Raw genomic sequence first — 19,857 nt, 5'->3', positions numbered from 1 at the left:
TTAAATGCAGTTCCCTTATTGGGACACAGTTTCCTTGTTACAGTCTTTTACAACATTTTTTGTTCTTATTATGTGTTCCAGGAAGCTCAATTGAATTCAGGGGTTTCAATCCAAGTGTGCAAATAACTCCTCATCATTGTTGATCCCATGAGGGGTCTTGGTTCTTAATCTGATTATGTATCTAGATTCAGGTTGGCATCATTTCTTGATCCTGTCGCCCCCTCTTTCATGGTTTTGTATGGAGTGGATTTCAAAGAAACGCATTGCTCTCCAGTCAATGTTTTGCAGTTGCATAGGAGATGTCCTTATTTTTTACTGCCCGAATGTGTTCAAGGATTCTTTATTTGAGCATACATATAGTGGTTCCTATGCGCATGCCACAATTACATTGGATGACGTTTATAACAAACTTTGTTGTGCAAGTGATGGTTTGTTTGATCTCAATTGTTTTGCCTTGGAAGTCCAATATCTTTTTTTGGTTCTCTCCAATCTTACATGCCTTGCAGGTGGTACATTTTACATATCCCTGTTGTTGTTTGTTTAGCCAATTCAGTGGTATTTCCTGTTGAAAGTGACTTCATACAATTAAGTCCTTTATTGATTTTGTTTTCCTATATGTTATCATAGGTCGTGGTCCTAGTAGGGAACCAATATCTGGGTCATTGGCTATCAGATGCCAATATTTTTGAATATTCTTTGTGATGAAACCACTTTCTTTGCTGTATGTTAGAATGGGGGTTTCTGCTGTTCATCTTCTGTTGGCATTTTCTCCTTTTTGGTGATTAGAGTTTCAGTTCTTGTTTTCTTTCGTATTTTTTGTCTGCCCTTGCGTAATGTAGTTTCATTGTATCCTCGTGATCTCAATCTTAACGATGTTTCCTTAACTTTTTCTCTTGTATCATTTTCTCTTGAGCAGTTACGTTTCATTCTTATGAATTCTCCATAAGGAATACTTTCTAGAAGAGGCTTGGGATGAAGGCTTCTCCCATGTAATATGCTGTTGGATGCCGTTTCCTTACGGTACAAAGTGGAGGGGATTTGGCCCCCTCCGTGTATATCCAGCTGTCAAGAAATGCAATGCCTTGGCTATTTGTATTACGTGTAAACTTTAGGCCTAAGATATTATCATTCAGCATGTCAAAGTATTCCATAAAATTTCTTTCTGAAGCATTTCAAATATTAAACAAGTCATCAATGAATCTGACCCATAAAATTATACTATTTGCATGATCTTGATTTTGTGTGTTCTCTTTTTCCCACCATCCCATCACGATATTCGCGTAGTTGGGCAAAAAAGAAATGCCCATGGCGGTTCCACAATCTTGCCGGTATAAGTCATGATTGAAGTGAAAAATGTTATTTGTTAAACATAGTTCTATCATTGTCAACAGCATTTTTGTGTGCTCCAATTCTGATATGTTTCGTTGTTGTAAAAAGTAAGCACATTTCTTCAAACCTATATTGTGCTGAATTGACTTGTAGAGTGAGACCACATCTATTGCAGCAATTATGTAATCTGGATTCCAGTTTATTCCAGTCAAAATTCTTTAAAAATCTCCTGTATCGGGTATATAGGAATTTAAATTTTGTGTGATAAGGGCTAAAAAGTGGTCAACATACTCCGATATGTTCTCATAAAGAGAGTTACAAGAGGAGACAATTGGTTTCCCTGGTGGCAGTTTTAATGACTTGTGTATTTTGGGTAAAAATTCAATTATAGGTATTGTTGGTAAATCGTTGGTCAGAAATTGTAATTCCTCCAGATCCAATAGGTTTGCTTGATGCCAGGATTTTAATTTCGCATTGAGCTGTATTATCATTTTATTGATGGGACTCCTTTAAAGCTTGGTATATTTGGAAGTGTCATTTAATTGCCTATATGCCTCATTTATGTATGCTTCTATGTCCTGTATAACAATATTTCCCCTTTTATCAGCAGTTTCATTATCCATTAGATCTTTTAACGCTTTCCGTTTATTTACAGGTCAGATTTTCTCTTTGGGTAGGATGTGTGACTTTTTCCATTTTATCTAATTCCTCTGTAATTGCAGCTGAAAAAAGGTTGAATTTGTTGCCAGGTGACATAGCAGGACAGAACCTACAGTTTCTCTTTTGGCCAGTGGAGGGACGCTTAGTGGTTTCTATTTGTAAGTCTTGAACTATTTCCTGTTCCGTGACTTCTCCTTCGTCTAGATTGAACATTAGTTCCAACATATTTTGCAAGTCTGGTATCTGATCTATTGTTAGTGCAATAGTATCCTTCCCTGTGCTCTCCGGTGATTGTGTTGTAACATTTTCAAACCTTTTTGAGGCATGAACCTTGGCAAGCTTCAATTTCCTTACATATTTGTATACATCTATTTTCGTTTCGTTGTAGTCAAAATGGTTTTCCGGACAGAAGGACCATCCTTTATTCAGCAACATTGTTTCTTCATGTGATAAGTTGTATTTTGATAAGTTCACAATAAGATTTCCCTCTAACACTTCACCCAACTGCGCAGCGGGTACTTTCTTTTTCCATTGCCTCGTCTTGTTTTTTTGGTTCTGGTGAGGGTTCCATCTCTCCTCTGCCTCTGCCACGTCCTCGATATGTCCCTCTCCCCCTTCCTTTTCCCCTTTGTATTGATTGGTCGATATGCATTACCCTCAGTTTGTCTAAAAAAGTTGGTTTTGCAATAGTTGCAATAGTTGTGTCCACCATAGTTTGCTCTCCCTGATACTGGACTTTCAAGGCAAAACAATTGAGATCAAACAAACCATCACTTGCACAACAAAGTTTGTAATATACGTCATCCAATGTAATTGTGGCATGCAATATACAGGAAGCATTATATGTATCCTCCAAAAAAGAATCCTTGAACACATTTGGGCGGTAAAAAATTAGGATATCTCCTATGCAACCAAAAAACATATGATGATGTGTCAAAACAGTGACCGGAGAGCGATGCGTTTCTTTGGCATCCACGCCATACAAAACCATGAAAGAGGGGGTGACAGGATCAAGAAATTACGCCAAACTTAATCTAGATACATAATCAGATTAAGAACCAAGGACCCTCATGGGATCAACAATGATGAGGAGTTATTTGTACACTTGGATTGAAACACCTGAATTTAATTGAGCTTCCTGGAACACATAATAAGAACTAAAAATATGGTAAAAAACTTTAACAAGGGGACTATTACCCAAAAATGGAACTGCATTTAAGCCATATGTGTATGTATCTATGTATCTATCTATCTATCTATCTATCTATCTATCTATCTATCTATCTATCTATCTATCTATCTATCTATCTATCTATCTATCTATCTATCTATCTATATATCTATATATCAACCACACAAATCCGGTGCCTTTGTCCTGCACCAAAATGACGACGCCACAGTCATCAACACTCTGGTAAAGATTTGTTTATTTTTCAAATGCAATGAGCCATTGATGCGTTTCAGCAGGATCCCCTGCCTTGATCATATATATGTATATATATATATATATATCCACATATTTATATTTTGTTTCTTTGTTTTTTGTTTTCAAAGCCCAAATCTGCAGAACCCCATCATTTATTTCCAAAGAAACTGGCAGCATTAATTTCCTGCACACAAAATTCGGAGCCTAGAGGGAAAAATAGGTCTAGGTCGCCCCCCACTCAATACGTTACCAAAACAAAAAATTACCTAGACCAAGGGCATTCAATTTATTTCGTACGACTTGGGTACCTCATGTCATATTCTTTTAATAATAGCCACCCATTTCATGCTGTGTAGGGTTGGGGGTACACCAGTCAATAGCCCATCTTAATTAATTTCCTGACATGTTTTGGCTGTCTCATGCAGTCTTTTTCACAAGGGAGTCACATCAAAATGCACGTAATGGCACGTGACAGGCAAGAGACTTGCAGAAACAGGCAAAGGAGGTGCAGGAAGAGGCAACAAGGCTGCAGACAGAGGCAAAACAGGTGCAGAAAGAGGAAAGAGGGTTGCAGAAAGAGGCAAGAGAGGTGCAGAAATTTGCAAAAGAGATACAGAAAGAAGCAAGAGCAGTGCAGAAAGAATCAATGAAGGTGCAGAAAGAGGCAAGGGGTACAGAACGAGGCAAGAGTAGTGTAGAAAGAAGCAAAAGAGGTGCAGAAAGAGGCAAGAGAATTGCAGAAAGAGGCAAGAGAGGTGTAAAAAAAGAGGCAAGAGAGGTGCACAAGGAGTGACGAAAGGTGCAGAAAGAGGCAAGAGGGGTGCAGAAAGAAGCAAGAGAAGTGCAAAAAGAAGCAACAGATGTGCAGAAAGAGGGAAGAGGGGTGCAGAAAGAGGCAAGAGAAGTGCAGAAAGAAGCTACAGAGGTACAGAAAGAAGCAAGAGAAGTGCAGAAAGAGGCAATAGTGGTGCAGAAAGAGGCAAGGAAGGTGCAGAAAGAGGCAAGAGAGGAGCAGATGAAGAGAGTGAGGTGCAGAAAGAAGAGAGTGAGGTGCAAAAAGGAGCAAGTGGGGTACAGAAAGAAGACAGTGAGGTGTAGAAAAAGGCAAGAGAGGTCCAGAAAGAAGCAACAGAAAAGCAGAAAGAAGAAATAAAAGTGCATAAGGAAGCAACAGGGGTGCAGAAAGAGGCTAGAGGGGTGCGGAAAGAGACAAGAGAAGTGCAGAAAGAAGCAACAGAGGTACAGAAGAAGGTAAGAGAACTGCAGAAAGAGGCAAAAGAGTTGAAGAAACAGGCAAAAGAGGTGCGGGAAGAGGAGTGCAGAAAGAGGCAAGAGGAGTGCAGAAATTTGCAACAGAGGTGCAGAAAGACGCAATAGCAGTGCAGAAAGAACCAACAGAGGTGCAGAAAGAGGGGTACAGACAGAGGCAAGAGAAGTGCAGAAAGAAGCAAAAGAGGTGCAGAAAGGGGAGGAGAACTGCAGAAAGAGGCAAGAGGGGTGCAGAAAGAAGCAAGAGAAGTGCAAAAGAAGCAACAGATGTGCAGAAAGAGGCAAGAGGGGTGCAGAAAGAGGCAAGAGAAATGCAGAAAGAAGCTACAGAGGTGCAGAAAGAGGCATGAGAGGTGCAGAAAGAAGCAGGATAAGTGCAGAAAGAGGAAATAGTGGTGCAGAAAGAGGCAAGAGAGGTGCAGAAAGAAGCAGGATAAGTGTAGAAAGAGGCAATAGTGGTGCAGAAAGAGGCAAGAGAGGTACAGAAAGAGGCAAGAGAGGAGCAGAATGAAGAGAGTGGGGTACAGAAAGAAGAGAGTGAGGTGCAGAAAGGAGCAAGTGGGGTACAGAAAGAGGCAAGATAAGTGCAGAAAGAAGCAAGAGAGGTGCAGAAAGAATACAGTGAGGTATAGAAAGAGGCAAGAGAGGTCCAGAAAGAAGCAACAGAAATGCAGAAAGAAGAAAGAGAAGTGCACAAGGAAGCAACAGGGTGCAGAAAGAGGCTAGAGGGGTGCAGAAAGAAGCAACAGAGGTACAGAAGGAGGTAAGAGAACTGCAGAAAGAGGCAAAAGAGTTGAAGAAACAGGCACAAGAGGTGCAAGAAGAGGGGTCCAGAAAGAGGCAAGAGGGGTACAGAAAGAGGCAGGAGGGGTGCAGAAAGAAGCAAGTGAGGTGCAGAACTAGGCAAGAGAGGTGCAGAAAAAGGCAAGAGAGGTACAGAAGAGGCAAGAGAAGATCAGAAGATCAGAAAGATTCAAGAGAAGTGCTGAAAGAAGCACCAAAGGTGTAGAAAGAAGCAAGAGAAGTGATGAAAGAGACAAGAGTTGCAAAAAGAAAGAGGCAGAAACAAGCAAGAGAAGTGCAGAAAGAGGCAAGTGGGGCAAGTGGGGTACAGAATGCAGCAAGACAGGTACAGAAAGAGAGGTGTAGAATGAGGTAAGTAAGGTGCAGAAACAGGCAAGAGGTGAGCGGAAAGAGGCAAGAAAAGTGCAGAAATAAGCAACAGAGGTGTAGAAGGAGACAAGAGAACTACTGAAAGAGGCAAGAGTGTTGCAGAAAGTAAAGAGAGGTGCAAAAAGAGGAACGAGGGATGCAGAAAGAAGCAAGAGGGGGGCAGACAGAAGCAAGAGAGGTGTGAAAAACAGCAAGAGAAGTGGAGAAAGAACCAACAGAGGTGCAGAAAAAGGCAAGTGGGCTGGGGTAAGAGGCAAGAGAGATGCAGAAAGAGATAAGAGATGTGCAGAAAGAGGGAATGGGGTGCTGAAAAAGGCATGAGAACTACTGAAAGAGGCAAGAGTGTTGCAGAATCAGTCAAAAGAGGTGCAAAAAGAGGGAATGGGGTGCTGAAAGAGGCAAGAGGGGTACAGAAAGAAGCAGTAGAGGTGCATAAAGAAGCAATAGCTGTGCGGAAAGAAGCATGGGAAGTGCAGAAAGAAGCAACAGATGTGCTGAAAGAGGCAATAGCGGTGAGAAATAGGCAAGAGACGTGCAGAAAGAAGCAACAGAAATGCAGAAAGAGGCAAGAGAAGTGTAGAAAGAGGAAAGAGAAGTGCAGAAAGAAGCAAAAGAGGTGCAGAAAGAGGGAAGAAGGGTGCAGAAAGAAGCAAGAGGGGTGCAGAAAGAAGCAAGAGAAGTGCAGAAAGAAGCAACAGAGGTGCAGAAGGAGGCAAGAGAACTGCAGAAAGAGGCAAAAGAGTTGCAGAAACAGGCAAAAGAGGTGCAGAAAGAGGGAATAGGGGTGCAGCCAGAGGCAAGAGAGGTGCATAATGAGGGATGAGGCATGCAGAAAGAAGCAAGAGAGGTGCAGAAAGATGCAAGAGCAGTGCAGAAAGAACCTACAGAGGTGCCGTATGAGGCAGGCAAGGTTCAGAAACAGGCAGGAGAAGTGAAGAAAGAGGAACAGGGTTACAGAAAGAGGCAAGAGAGGTGCAGAAAGAGGGAAGAGGGGTGCAGAATGAGGCAAGAGGCGTAAAGAAAGAAGAAAGAGAACTGCATAAAGAGGCAAGAGAGGTGCACAAAGAGGCAATAGCTGTGCGGAAAGAGGCAATAAAAGTGCAGAAAGAAGCAACAGAGGCAGACAAGGTGCAGAAACAGGCAGGAGAAGTGAAGAAAGAGGAACAGGGTTACAGAAAGAGGCAAGAGAGGTGCAGAAAGAGGGAAGAGGGGTACAGAACGAGGCAAGAGGGGTAAAGAAATAAGCAAATGAGGTGCAGAAAGAGTCACGGGAGGTGCAGAAAGAGGCAACAGCGGTGCGGAAAGAGGCAAGAGAGGTACAGAAAGAGGCAAGTGAGGTGCAGAAACAGGCAAGAGGTGTACAGAAAGAGTCAAGAGATTTACAGAAAGAAGCAACAGAGGTACAAAAAGGCACGAGAGGTGTAGAAACAGGCAGGAGAGGTGCAGAAAGAGGGAACAGGGGTGCAGAAAGAAGCAAAAGAGGTGCAGAAGAGGAAAGAGGGGTACAGAATGAAGCAAAAGGGGTGCAAAAAGAAGCAAGTGAGGTGCAGATCGAGGCAACAGATGTGCAGAAAGAGGCAAGAGATGCACAAACAGGCAAGAGAAGAGCAGAAGTACTGAAAGAAGCAACAGAGGTGTAGAAAGAAGCAAGAGAAGTGATGAAAGAGACAAGAGAGCTGCAGAAAGAAACAAGAGAGATGCAGAAAGAGGCAAGAGAAGTGCAGAAATAAGCAACAGAGGTGTAGCAGGAGACAAGAAAACTACTGAAAGAGGCAGGAGAGTTGCAGAAATAGTCGAGAGGTGCAAAAAGAGGAAAGGGGGTGCAGAAAAAAGCGCCAGAATTGCAGAAAGAAGCAAGCAAGGTACAGAAAGAGGCCAGACAAGGGCAGAAAGAGGAAGAGATGTACAGAAAGAGGCAAGAGGGGAACAGAAATGTACAAGAGAGATGCAGAAAGAAGCAAGAGAAGTGCAGAAAGAATTAACAGAGGTGCTGAAAGAGTTAAGAGGGGTGCAGAAAGAGGCAAGAGAAGTGTAAAAAGAAGCAAAAGAAGTGCAGAAAGAGGCAAGAGAGGTGTAGAAAGAAGCAACGGAAGTGCAGAAAGAAGCAGGCAAGGTGCAGAAAGAGGCAAGAGAGGGGCAGAAAGAGGCAATTGAGGTGCAGAAACAGGCCAGAGGTTTGCAGAAAGGGGCAAGAGGTTTGCAGAAAGAGGCAAGAAAAGTACAGAAAGAAGCAACAGAGGTGCAGGAGGAGGCAAGAAAACTACAGAAAGAGGCAAGAGAGTTGAAGAAAGATCAAGAGAGGTACGGAAAAAGGAAAGAAGGTGCAGAAAGAGGCAAGAGAGGGGCAGAAAGAGGCAATTGAGGTGCAGAAACAGGCCAGAGGTTTGCAGAAAGGGGCAAGAGGTTTGCAGAAAGAGGCAAGAAAAGTACAGAAAGAAGCAACAGAGGTGCAGGAGGAGGCAAGAAAACTACAGAAAGAGGCAAGAGAGTTGAAGAAAGATCAAGAGAGGTACGGAAAAAGGAAAGAAGGTACAGAAAGATGCAAGAGTGGTGCAGAGAAAAGCAAGAGAAGTATGGAAAGAACCAGCAGAGGTGAAGAAAGAGGCAAGAGGGGAGCAGAAAGAGGCAAGAGAAGTGCAGAAAAATGCAACAGAGGTATAGAAAGAGGGAAGAGGAGGTGCAGAAAGAGGCAAGAGAGGTGCAGTAAAGAGGCAAATGAGGTGCAGAAACAGGCAAGAGGTTTGCAGAAAGAAGCATGAGAAGCACATAAAGAAGCAACAGAGGTGCAGGAGGAGGCAAGAGAACTACAGAAAGAGGCAAGGGAATTGCAGAAAGATCAAGAGAAGTGCAGAAAGAGGAAAGAGGGGTGCAGAAGGAGGCAAGAGGGGTCCAAAAAGATGCAAGAGTGGTGCAGAGAAAATCAAGAGAAGTACAGAAAGAACTAACAGCGGTGCAGAAAGAGGCAAGAGGGAAGCAGGGAGAGGCAAGAGAAGTGCAGAAAAAAGCAACAGAGGTGAAGAAAGAGGCAAGAGAAGTGCAGACAGAGACAAGAGAGGTGGAAAAAGAGGCACGAGAGGTGCAAAAAGAGGGAAGAGGGTACAGAAATAAGCAAGAGGGGTACAGAAAGAAGCAATAGAGGTGCAGAAAGATGCTAGAGGGTGCAGAAAGAGGCAAGAGAAGTACAGAAATAGGCAAGAGAAGTACAGAAATAGGCAAGAGAGGTATAAAAACAGACAACAGAGGTGCGGAAAGATCACACAGGCTTAATGCCCGGTAGGGCGACCAGGTGGAACATTTGCAGAACCCATAATTGGCTAATGGTGACCAGCGGTCGACACACCCCACATATATTCCTGTCCCTTGATGCAGAGAAAGCATTTGATGCTGTACACTGGCCCTTCCTTGAAGCTACCTTGACCAAGTTTGGATTCGGACCAAAGTTCAGAAAGTGGGTGGCGCTGCTGTATAATTCTACCTGGGTGACTGTACGGCTGAATTACAGAAATCTCGAGACTTCCCAATAGCAAGGGGTACTAGACAAGGCTGTCTCCTAACCCCACTGCTGTTTGTGCTGACTGTAGAGACACTAGCTTACTGAGTTAGACTTAATACGGGGAAGCAGGGCTTTAGGATCATACAGAAAGACACCAATGAGTAAAAAATATCCCTCTACGCAGACGATATCTTACTGTACATAATGGAACCCACCAACACAATTCCCATCCTTTTCCAGACCATTGAGGAATACGGACAATACTCAGGCTATAACGTAAATTGGCATAAGTCGATGGCATACAGTCCCAGACCACTGAGAGAATGGCCTCCCCTGCCCAAAGACCTGAGGGTAGTAGAGGAAGGCTTTAAATATCTAGGCATATACCTCACGACAGATTAGAGACTGTGCCAGAAACACAATGACCAACGAATACTGAACCAATTCAAAGATGACATAGAAAGATGAAAGACCATCATCATAGGCTGTGCTGCAATGTTTAAAATGATCACTCCATCCCAGTTCTTATATGCACTACAGGACACTTACCACCTCCTCGCATGTACAATATTCAGAGAAATTGCAGCTGAGTTGCACTTGTTACTTTGAATGGGGAAACATTCACGGATTGCGCTATGTACACTGCAATGAAATCCATATGATGGGGGTTGGCAGTACCAGACGTTGAAGCATATTATTGGGCAGAACACTTAACGCCCATCAATGACTGGATACATGTGGCGGGCAACAATCCCCCATACAGACTGGAATGAGAAACACTGATGCCACACACATATACCCACTATCTATATGGAGGGAAAGGAAAACACAGGTTGCTTTCAGCTACGCTAATCACCCTCGAGGTATGGGAAAGGGCTTAAAGGGTATTAGGATGGGAACGTAAGATCACTAGGGCGACGTCGCTGTGGGAAGTGAAATGGCTGAAGGAATTTAGTAAACTGAAGGCATTTGACCCCTGGGACACTCTGGGAATCTCAATGGTGGGGACATCACTGACAAGGGGTTTTAAGAACTTTCTCTGGCCTTTGCACCGACTACCAACTCCACAAATCCCTATTCCTTAAATATGCACAAGTGCGAAATGCATGGTTGGTGGAGGGCATGATTGAGAATGACCTCCTGGAATATGCACGACTAGAAGGCCGGCTATTTCAGGAACCACTTACAATCAAAGCATTCACAACAAAATACCAGAGAACAAAGATATCCTTAGGGGCAAGTGGGAGCTTGAGGTCAGAACACTAGAAAATATTGACTGGGAGGCTGCTCTGATGCAACCCCGTGCGGTGGCGATTAGGGCACGTCTGCAACTTTTCTAATACAAAATACTCCATCTGACCTACTACAATAGGGACAGGCTCTACAGAATAGGTCGAGCCGAAAGCCCAAACTACATGGGATGCCACTACGAAAAAGGGGACTTCTATCATATGATATGGGACTGCCCCATTATACGTACGTACTGGGTAGTCATCGAAGTACTGCAGGTTTCCCTCCCCTAGAACCTAAATATATCCTTCTAGGTATAAATAGAAAAGTCGATGTTCCAAGGCCACAACTATTGTTTAGTGTCCTAGGTCTAGTGGTAGCCAAAAGAGATATAGCAAGACATTGGAGATGCACAAGCTGTGCTGACACTACATGAGTGGTAGACAGGAATAGACTAATACATTGCAGCAGAACGGGTAACACACAAGAGTAGAGGGTGCCCCAGAAAGTTCCGTAAGCTATGGGGCAGCTGGATGCGCTACTATGGGTTGGACTCACTAGATATAAGGCTACAAATGGGGAAGACTAAAATACACCCTTGATAAATGAGAAAGAGATGGGTTCAATGGAATAAAACTTAGGCAGGAAGGGATATGTTTTACTGTGATGATTGATGAGTGTACATGTACAACAAATGGATTGGAATACTTGCAAAGGGATTGTCCATCATACGTGCAATGTTGTTATGTTATAAACATAACAAAACCAATACAAATATTAAAAATAAATACATAAAAAATAATATATTTGTCACAGAAATAATGTGCCAATAAGAATATTGCTATCATTTTACATACCAAAAGCCTATTTATGTTTTTGTTTGAAGTGGTCCAGTATATGCAGTAGACCCTAAGGGTTGCCTTTCTTTAGATTGCAGGGATCGTCAACCTTTTCTGTAATGAGAGCCACTTAAATGCAGTAAAAATCATACCAAACTTCTAAGAATATTAGTGTTGTAATGGTGGCCACATAAAAAAAGATTACATTAGTTGTCATGCAAGATTGCCAGCCACTGCAGGTAAGTGCGGTGGGGCTGGCTGGGGGGGGGGGGGGGGGAGTTCGAGAGGTGACCACAAGGGAAAATCAAATAAATAATTAATTTTCCCTCATGATCTTCTCTCGAACTCCCCCCCAGCCGGCCCCACTGCCACACCGCTCTTACATGCAGCGGCTGCAGCAGTGGTCAGCTTATAGCATCATGGGTAATACAGATCAACTGTTTCAATGCCTCTGGTACCTCAGAAGTGATTTTAGTGATAAGGTTCCCCAGCGCCACATTATTTATCACTCAAATATCAGCTTTAAATTTATTTTTGTAATGTAACTATTTTTCGCCAATCATCAGCTTATGCGTTCAGAAAATACACACATTTTCATCTTGCATACACATTTTTTACATTTTGGCATACACATAATATTTCGGCCAAACAAAACCATCTAAATTAGTGGGTTGCGCTGCACACAGGAGAGCTACTTACAGGTAGCTGAGATGCTATCAGTAAATCACTAGCTACTCGCTGGAAACGCCTTGAGCAATACAGTTGGATACAATGCATAGGAAGTAAAATGCAATGTATAGATGGTATATGTGGATTCCCTGATCATGCATACCAACATTTTAGAGGAGAAAGACGAAGATTTAAAAAAAATTATTGGGAGAGTGTATTTCTCCCATTCACTTCTATTGAGGCCTGAATCAAGTCTATTGGCATGCATGGGACTTGCAAGTGTGGTGCTGCAGGATTGGATATCAGAAGTGCAAATATACACTGTTTACTTACCAGTAAGGAGCACAGAGAAAGCACTATGGTAGGCAACGAGAATGTGACAAACATGTTGTGCACTCTTCTGCAGGAGAAGGTTACTGTCAGTACATATCCTGAGTTGCACAAAACCTGTCCCTGACAACTGACACCCACTGAGGCATTGGGTTTTAAATGCAGGAATCGGGAGGCGGAGACTAGCCTTGAAAACAGTAGACTCCCGCCTGAATCGAGACAGTTGGCATGTATACTTGTTGATGAGCCAGTGTGCCTCTTTCCTACCACCATGTGGCGTGCTGCTGAGCGATATGGAAATCAGCATGCTGCCACAATAGTACACTGTAGTCAGGGACACAGAGCAGAGCTCTTGGGTTCCTATTGGTGCTATATTCTGGTAGAGGCATTCTAGGGTAAATGGCGCATCCTGCACTGCCATTGCCAGATCATTTTATCTTCTCTTGACACACCAAGCTCGCATTGAGATGAATAACTTTGCTCTAAACCTGTATTGGGCTTGTGCCAACCAATTAGAATCAGTCTAACAGTTGGGGTACAAGGCCAAAGCAGTGAGGTGAATCTTTGTGTGATCCCCTCCTAAGACAAAAAAGCTCTGTTTTTATTTCGTCCTAATGCATGAGATCCCTGATCAGGCATCTGGGTAATGCTTGCTACACCTGGTGAGCCATAGATGAGGTCAAGAGTAATTTAGGGCCTCCGCATGCCTCTCTGCCAGATGTGATAAAATACAGAAAAAGATGACCCAACTACTTTCATAGTACCAAACAGATACAAGGAATGTACCCCTGGTTACACACCCATTTTGCCACTTGTCCTGGTATTAGTATATCAGCCAGAGAGTAGCAGACTAACTGTTCACTGCTGAAAAATATATCCAGTATCTCGTAAGCTGAAATCTAGCATTTGGCCTTCATGGTTGACAGATAATGGATGTATATTTTTACCCAACTTAACCATAGTCACTGTATCAACCTTGGTAAGTGGTCCCCCACCAGGATTTGAACGTGTCGCCATATGTTAAAAGACAGATCCTTAAAGTAGATGCATACGTTCACTGGTCAGCTGGACCTCACTGGAGAGCCATCCCCTACCTTATTTACAAGATTCAAACTGCTGCAAAACACCTGGGGCCTTATTTATGAAGGACTTGCGCTGCCGGTGCGTCACTTTTAACATGGGAAAAAGTGACGCACCGGTGGCGCAAGTCCATCATAAATAAGGCCCCTAGCATCTACCCCCTGTCAATAAAGGCTAAGGCCTATACCCAACTCCTGAGCTCCCACTCACTTCAGAAACTGAATTCCCATGGCAGTAATTCACACTCTGCAATACCACCATAATGTACATGTGCCCTGAAGTGGCTGCAATGTTTAAAGAAATAAAACAAGAGAAGACTAAGGGGCCTATTCACAAAGTTACATTTACACATATAGATTTACTCATGTGTAAATCAACTTCTGTACCCAGGTGTACACCTACACATTTGTGATATTCATAATTTCTGAGTGTAGTTTAACAGTGAAGCACAGACTTACAGGTGTCCACCCCCTCATTTCAGGGTGTAAAGATATCTAAGACAGAATTTACAAATGTAAAGTTACTAATAGTAACCTATTTCACAAAGGAAGATTTCGATGTGGGAAAGTATCGGGGAAACTAAAAAAATACTCATTAAAAATAGTTTTAAAAATTTCAATGTAGACAATAATTGTAAAGTAAATTAAAAAAAAACATTCTTACCGATACATATTAAAAATAACAGTTATAGCTCATTAACTAATTGGAATAAATGTGTATTAAATAATTAATTATTTGGTAAATATTTCTTAAATACTCCTTAAAAAAAAATAGCCTCCCTCAATAACATTGTTTATTTAATATACATATCACATTTTATTATAAGTAACAAAACATTAAATTAATTTTATTTTCAATTTAAGATTGTCATTCAACTTTAAAATAATAAAATAATCCAATAATGTATTCATTATTTTATGAATAATTGCATAAATATAGATGGATAGAAATATAGATTAATAGATAGATGGTTGAGTGTTTGTAACAGCCTGTCCCGCCCTAATTCCTAATTTAAATTTGCCTAAATCCCTCCCATTTAGGATTAGGCATTCCCCACAGCCGTCTCAGGAACTACTTAATTTCTGCCACAAGAAGGCTGCACAGCAGACATGTGCAGCAAGCCAGTATGCCCATGGTATTACCCAGTGCCAGGCACCCTACTCCTTGCCCCTCCCACTGTTACAGCACTGCAACCATCCACGTTTCAACCCTGACTGCCAATCCACACACTACTGCCTCGCTGCACCACACAACACCAACAGAGAATTCTCCTGCATATCTTGCAATTTTTCATGAATTACTGTGTGAAATTGGGTTGTTGGTTGAATTGGGTGTTAACCCTTTTTGAGCAACAGCCACAATCCTTGCCAGGGTAAACCACAAACATCACTAAATTAGTCTGTGCTTAACCATCTCGTAGCTTGGCAAAAAAAGCAGTCAGACTTAACATAGAATCAATGTGTAAAGTATTTATGCAGCACACAGTAATAAAGTGTAAATGTAACACAAAAGATCCTACACCAATTTAGACAAGCAGAGTCATTTTTTAATAAATGATTTAACATTGAAACAACAAAAATCCAACAAGGAAAAACTCCCACCTAAAAGATCAAAATGTTAACCAATGACACCTAGTCACCCCTGGCCTGGTCAAAGTAAAAAATATCTCTGACTGCGATGGACTCAACACGGATACAAGAAGTTAATTGGGCATGGTCTGTGCTTCGGACTTAGAAGAAATTCAGAGAAAATTTTTCTTAGAAAGTAAAATTCAACAGGGCAAGTCTGCATGGTGTGTCCGGGGAGGGAACGTTCCCAAGCTGGGGCAGAAAAACCGACTTCTAAGAGTAGCATTTTCAAATTAGTTATTTAACATACAACTTTACCATTAAAGACATTTTCTATTCCAATTCCTCAGACATTAAACATGAAATGTTCACCTGTTACCATATAAAATCTAGCAGTTATTAAATGTAATAAGGCAGCCCAGTTTTATCCTCTGGGAGAGGTAAGCCTCACAGTTGTGAAAAATTATTTAGAAGTTGCTCACTACAAGGATGGGTAAAACTGAAAAATACATGTCCAACCTTTTAGTTACTATGCACCCTGCTATATGGGCTACCTAGGGAGTACTGTAGGGGTGATTTATATGTAGTAAAATGGAGAAGTTTAAGGCTTGGTGAGGGGGTTATATTGTCAATTTGAATTGACAATTTAAAACTGCATTCAGGCTACAAAGGCAGACCTGGGACATGTTTTAAAGGGCTACCTAAGTGCGTGGCAGAATGATTGCTGCAGATCCACTAGTAGCATTTCATTTATGGGCCCTGGATACATGGTATACCATTTAACTGGGGATGTATAAGTAAATTGAATGTGGCAATCAGGTGTTAGCCAATATTACCATGTATAGAGGAGTGAGCACAAGCACTTTAGCACCGGTTAGCAATGTTAAAGTGCACAGAGTACTAAGGCTAACAAAAACAAATTCTGCAAAAATGGGAGGGGTGGAGGTAAAAAGTTTGGAGGTGACCCTGTAGAGAGGGCCAAGTCCAACACTTACCCACATCCAACACTCACTGCACTGACAGGACCCAGCACCCTACTCTCCCACACTCACACAGTTGTGCAATCTCACATACACAACAGTCAACACACCAAACACACAACAGAGATCTGGAAATAGCTGCATGACTTTTGCACCTGACCTACATTTCCTCACAAAAACCTGGCTGAACCCTGCATGAGCACCTGACATTGCCACAGTCATCCCACCCTGGCTACAAGATTGCCATGCAAGACAGGCTTCATAAGCCCATTGGCAGCGATTCCTGCATAGAAAAGACTGAAGAGGTCTCCTTCAATCGGTTTGTGAATAGCATTCTGTAATATGTGAGTAGTACTATGAAGTACTACAAAATACAGTTTGTGAATAGACTCTAGTCTTTTTTAATGTTTGCTAAACTCTGCAGGATCAAGTTATGACTGAGTTCTATCTTTCAGGTCGATCCCACCTGGTGCAGACTCATTCACAGTCCAAGCTTCCCCTGGAGTTCATGTCAGCATTATCTACAACCCTGAGAAAATGAGGCCTGGGCAGAGCAGCACCTGGCCCCTGAACAAAGGGGCAGAGATCATGGTGTCCACAGTGGTTCCAAGTGACCATCTGAATGATAATAAGGTAAGTGCATCACAAGCAATTTTGATGTAAATAACACAGGAGACTATCTTGGAAAACATTGAAACAAACCCAATTACATCCGACTCCTTACCAGCAGAGTTCCAAATGCATGAAGGTGCACTGATGCAACCTAGTAATGCAGTGGAGTTTCATTACAAAATGAAACTTTCGAGACAAAACACTACAAACACCTTCTCAGCAATTGAGAATTATGCTTCAAATAAATAATTTACAAATAGCATTGGATTTTGAACTTTCGTGAGCTAAATATTAAACCCTTCGCATTGTTATTGAACTCACACCACAGGTAAACTCTTCTTCCATTGATTTGCTACATTTCTGGCACTCATCCTGCTCACCAAGAATGTATTAAGGCGTCTGCTCTTCCTTCAATTCTGCCTAGCTCCTCCTTGCCACATTTTAGCTCTTCACCAGTCGATTACCTGCATCCACATCATACTGTAGCATCCTCCTTGGGCTCCTCAACACCATGTCACCCATTCTTTCTACTTCATGATACCCGTACTTGTATAGAGATACTCTGCTCAGTGGGGAGGGCACAGTAATGTGGATAAAATCTGTACCTGTAACAATATTGACATGACTAAGGGCCTAATTACGATGCAGTCGGAAACTGCTCGACCATCGGTCAGACTTCGGACCGCAACGCAATATGCCGTTTGAATTCTTTTCTGATCGGCACATGATGTAGTCGGTGGGAAAGGACTCCAAACGGGCTTTCCGAATGGCTTCCGACGGGCTAGGAGAGCCCGTGGGCCATTCGGAAAGCGGCCAGTAATCCCAAGGGTGGCTCTTTCCTCCCTTGGGATTACGATGTTGGGTGGAGACAGCCTTTCTGTGCTGGCCTTTCTGACACTGAAAGGTTGTCGGGACTTGACTTTGGGGCCCCCCAGAAGGGCCTCATTAGGGGCGTGGCCTCCTCCTAAATGCCCAAGTACACTGTTTTCACCTATTGAAGATTATACCTATCTATCTCTTTGACACTAGGGCGTCAGTGTACTCCTTTTGCTAATATTTGGCAAGTTTGATGCAGCATTTGAGCCCTGCAGTTTGCAGTAATACTGGTAGGCATAGTAAGAAGACCATGTCTGAGACTGTAGGTATATTGGCCCGATTTTAAGGGGTCAGGTAATGAGGCGTGGTAATAACACACACATAATTACAGATAACTGCAGTATTACCAAGTTTTCACATCTGTAACAGGGAATAATTTGTGAAGGGCAGTATTACCACAACATTTATGTATGCTTTTCTCCCCTTCCAGGTTGTTTTCTAGGAATAGTTCCACATATTTAGACCCTAGTAATCCCATTTTGGCCGAAAATGAGATTACAGGCCAATTTCACTTCGGCCCTAAGGGGATGCATTGGTCAGTGAGCACTGCTGCATGCTCTTGACAGTGGTCAGTATGTACATACCTTATCCCTTTTGTCTCTGCAGGTTAAAGTGTCTTTCCATAAAGAGAATGGGAACGTTTTAATGGGCAGTGCCAGGCTGTATCTCACCAGCGTTGGTAAGTTTATATTGAAACATTCAATCTATTGCTAATTTAGTTTCCAGTAAGGAAGGCAAGAGTGCTTGATTCACAAAAACAGCTTTGAATCTTCTTCTGCATAACATAGGCCTGCATATTATTGGAATTACTCAGGTGTTCATGTAAATTCCTTCCAATTTCCAGAACTTAAACACAGAAATGTATCTAAACATTTCTTTCGTATTCCATTTTATTTCTGCCAATAAACTGATTAGATTCTACTAGGATACTCGTAGGATATTGATTAAAACAATTTGAAAAAATATATATTCACTTTTCCTTTTCATGAAAATGTATTTTCATTGAAATACTGGTAATGTTTTCCACAAGTATGGCAACACTTTCCTTCTGAATAATTCAGTTAAAAGTATTGAAGCAATGAAAACAAATGTGTTTTAATTGTGTTTATGAGATCATCTCATAACACAGCATACTCCTCCTGTTACAAAAAGATCTTTAAAAATAGGGCGTCGAGTCCTTTGCCCAGGTTGCAGGGGCCATTGTCCAAACTCCACTAGCAGACCCATGGACCAACTGCATTTGCCAGACTGGTTAGTTGCTGTCGTTAAGTCAGAGTAGGAAAAAAAAGTTTTGTCCTTCACCCCTCTGACTTCAAAGCAATCCAAACCCAGGCTCTGAGTCTGTTGCTCTTATGGATGTTCATCCAACATGTGTGGAATTGGGCTTACTATATGGTGCGGTTGTGTGACCTCACCATAGAATACACTCACGATATAAACCTGGGCCCAGTCAGCCCTGGGTAGCTGTAGCTTCGAGTAGTCAGACTTGAACATGAGTGTAAAGCATTTAGAAGTACTAAAACAATGAAATAAGAAAGTTATGCAACACAAAAGAAATCCAACACCAATTAATTGAAATATATCTTATTTTTGTGAATTTTTAGAAACCAAAATGAAAAAATCCATTGTAGGGTTACGGAGACACAAATTGTTAAGTAAAATGTGAATCTCAGCTTTTTATTCAAAACCGTGAACAAGTATTGATACACGCAAAATTTGAAAACTGTAAAACTTTTCAAGAGCTGTGTTAGGCTACTCCGGCCACTTTGGGCAACCAAATCCAGCAGCGGGAAGGTTAGGGAGGCCAATGAGGAATGGTAGGACATTTACCGTGGCACCATAGCAGTCTCAAGTCCAGTTCAGATGCTATAGGTGAACCTCCATAGACTTTGAAGGAGTGGTCCTGATGCCATATTTATGCTTAGAAAATGACCTTGGGGGATGTGGCACTCACTAGCCAATGGTGAGTAGCAGGTTTCTTGCCTGATGATGACTTCCTGTGAAGTGTTGCATCTAGCTACCCTAGAGTGCACTATTCTGTCCACTCCCGAAATGACAGAATCTCTCTCTCAGTGCCTGGAGCATGATGGCCCATTCTAGAGATGTGGCCAGTTGAGGGCTGCACACCCGTGGAACAAATAGTTTGGCAACTGGTCTTCCCTCTCTGTCCCCAATGGCAACATGTCTACTTCAACAAAAGAGCAGCCCCTCTCATTTGTTTCCTCGATTTGCAGTTCAGAGGCAGCTTCCCCATTAAAGCTCGCCTTTTGAGCTCACACCCTTGGTCCTTCCGGTCAGGATGATGTGACACCTCTTTCAACAG

The 19,857-nt window shown here is 42.3% G+C and overlaps 1 protein-coding gene across 3 annotated transcripts in view; it reads left to right on the top strand.

Annotated features, from left to right (window-relative positions):
- Positions 1–19,857, top strand: part of LOC144754687 (protein-arginine deiminase type-3-like) — a 584,450-nt gene that overhangs the window by 322,989 nt on the left and 241,604 nt on the right. For all 3 annotated transcript variants that reach the window (XM_078642808.1, XM_078642809.1, XM_078642810.1), the window contains exons 2-3: positions 16,502–16,679; positions 18,141–18,213. In XM_078642808.1, coding sequence (XP_078498934.1) covers positions 16,502–16,679; positions 18,141–18,213 — 251 coding nt within the window. The remainder of the gene's footprint in view (positions 1–16,501; positions 16,680–18,140; positions 18,214–19,857) is intronic.

Source organism: Lissotriton helveticus, chromosome 5_1, assembly GCF_964261635.1.
Source record: "Lissotriton helveticus chromosome 5_1, aLisHel1.1, whole genome shotgun sequence".
Lineage (NCBI taxonomy): Eukaryota > Metazoa > Chordata > Amphibia > Caudata > Salamandridae > Lissotriton > Lissotriton helveticus.
The sequence above is the reverse complement of the archived record's forward strand: the minus strand, read 5'-3'. Positions and strand labels throughout refer to the sequence as shown.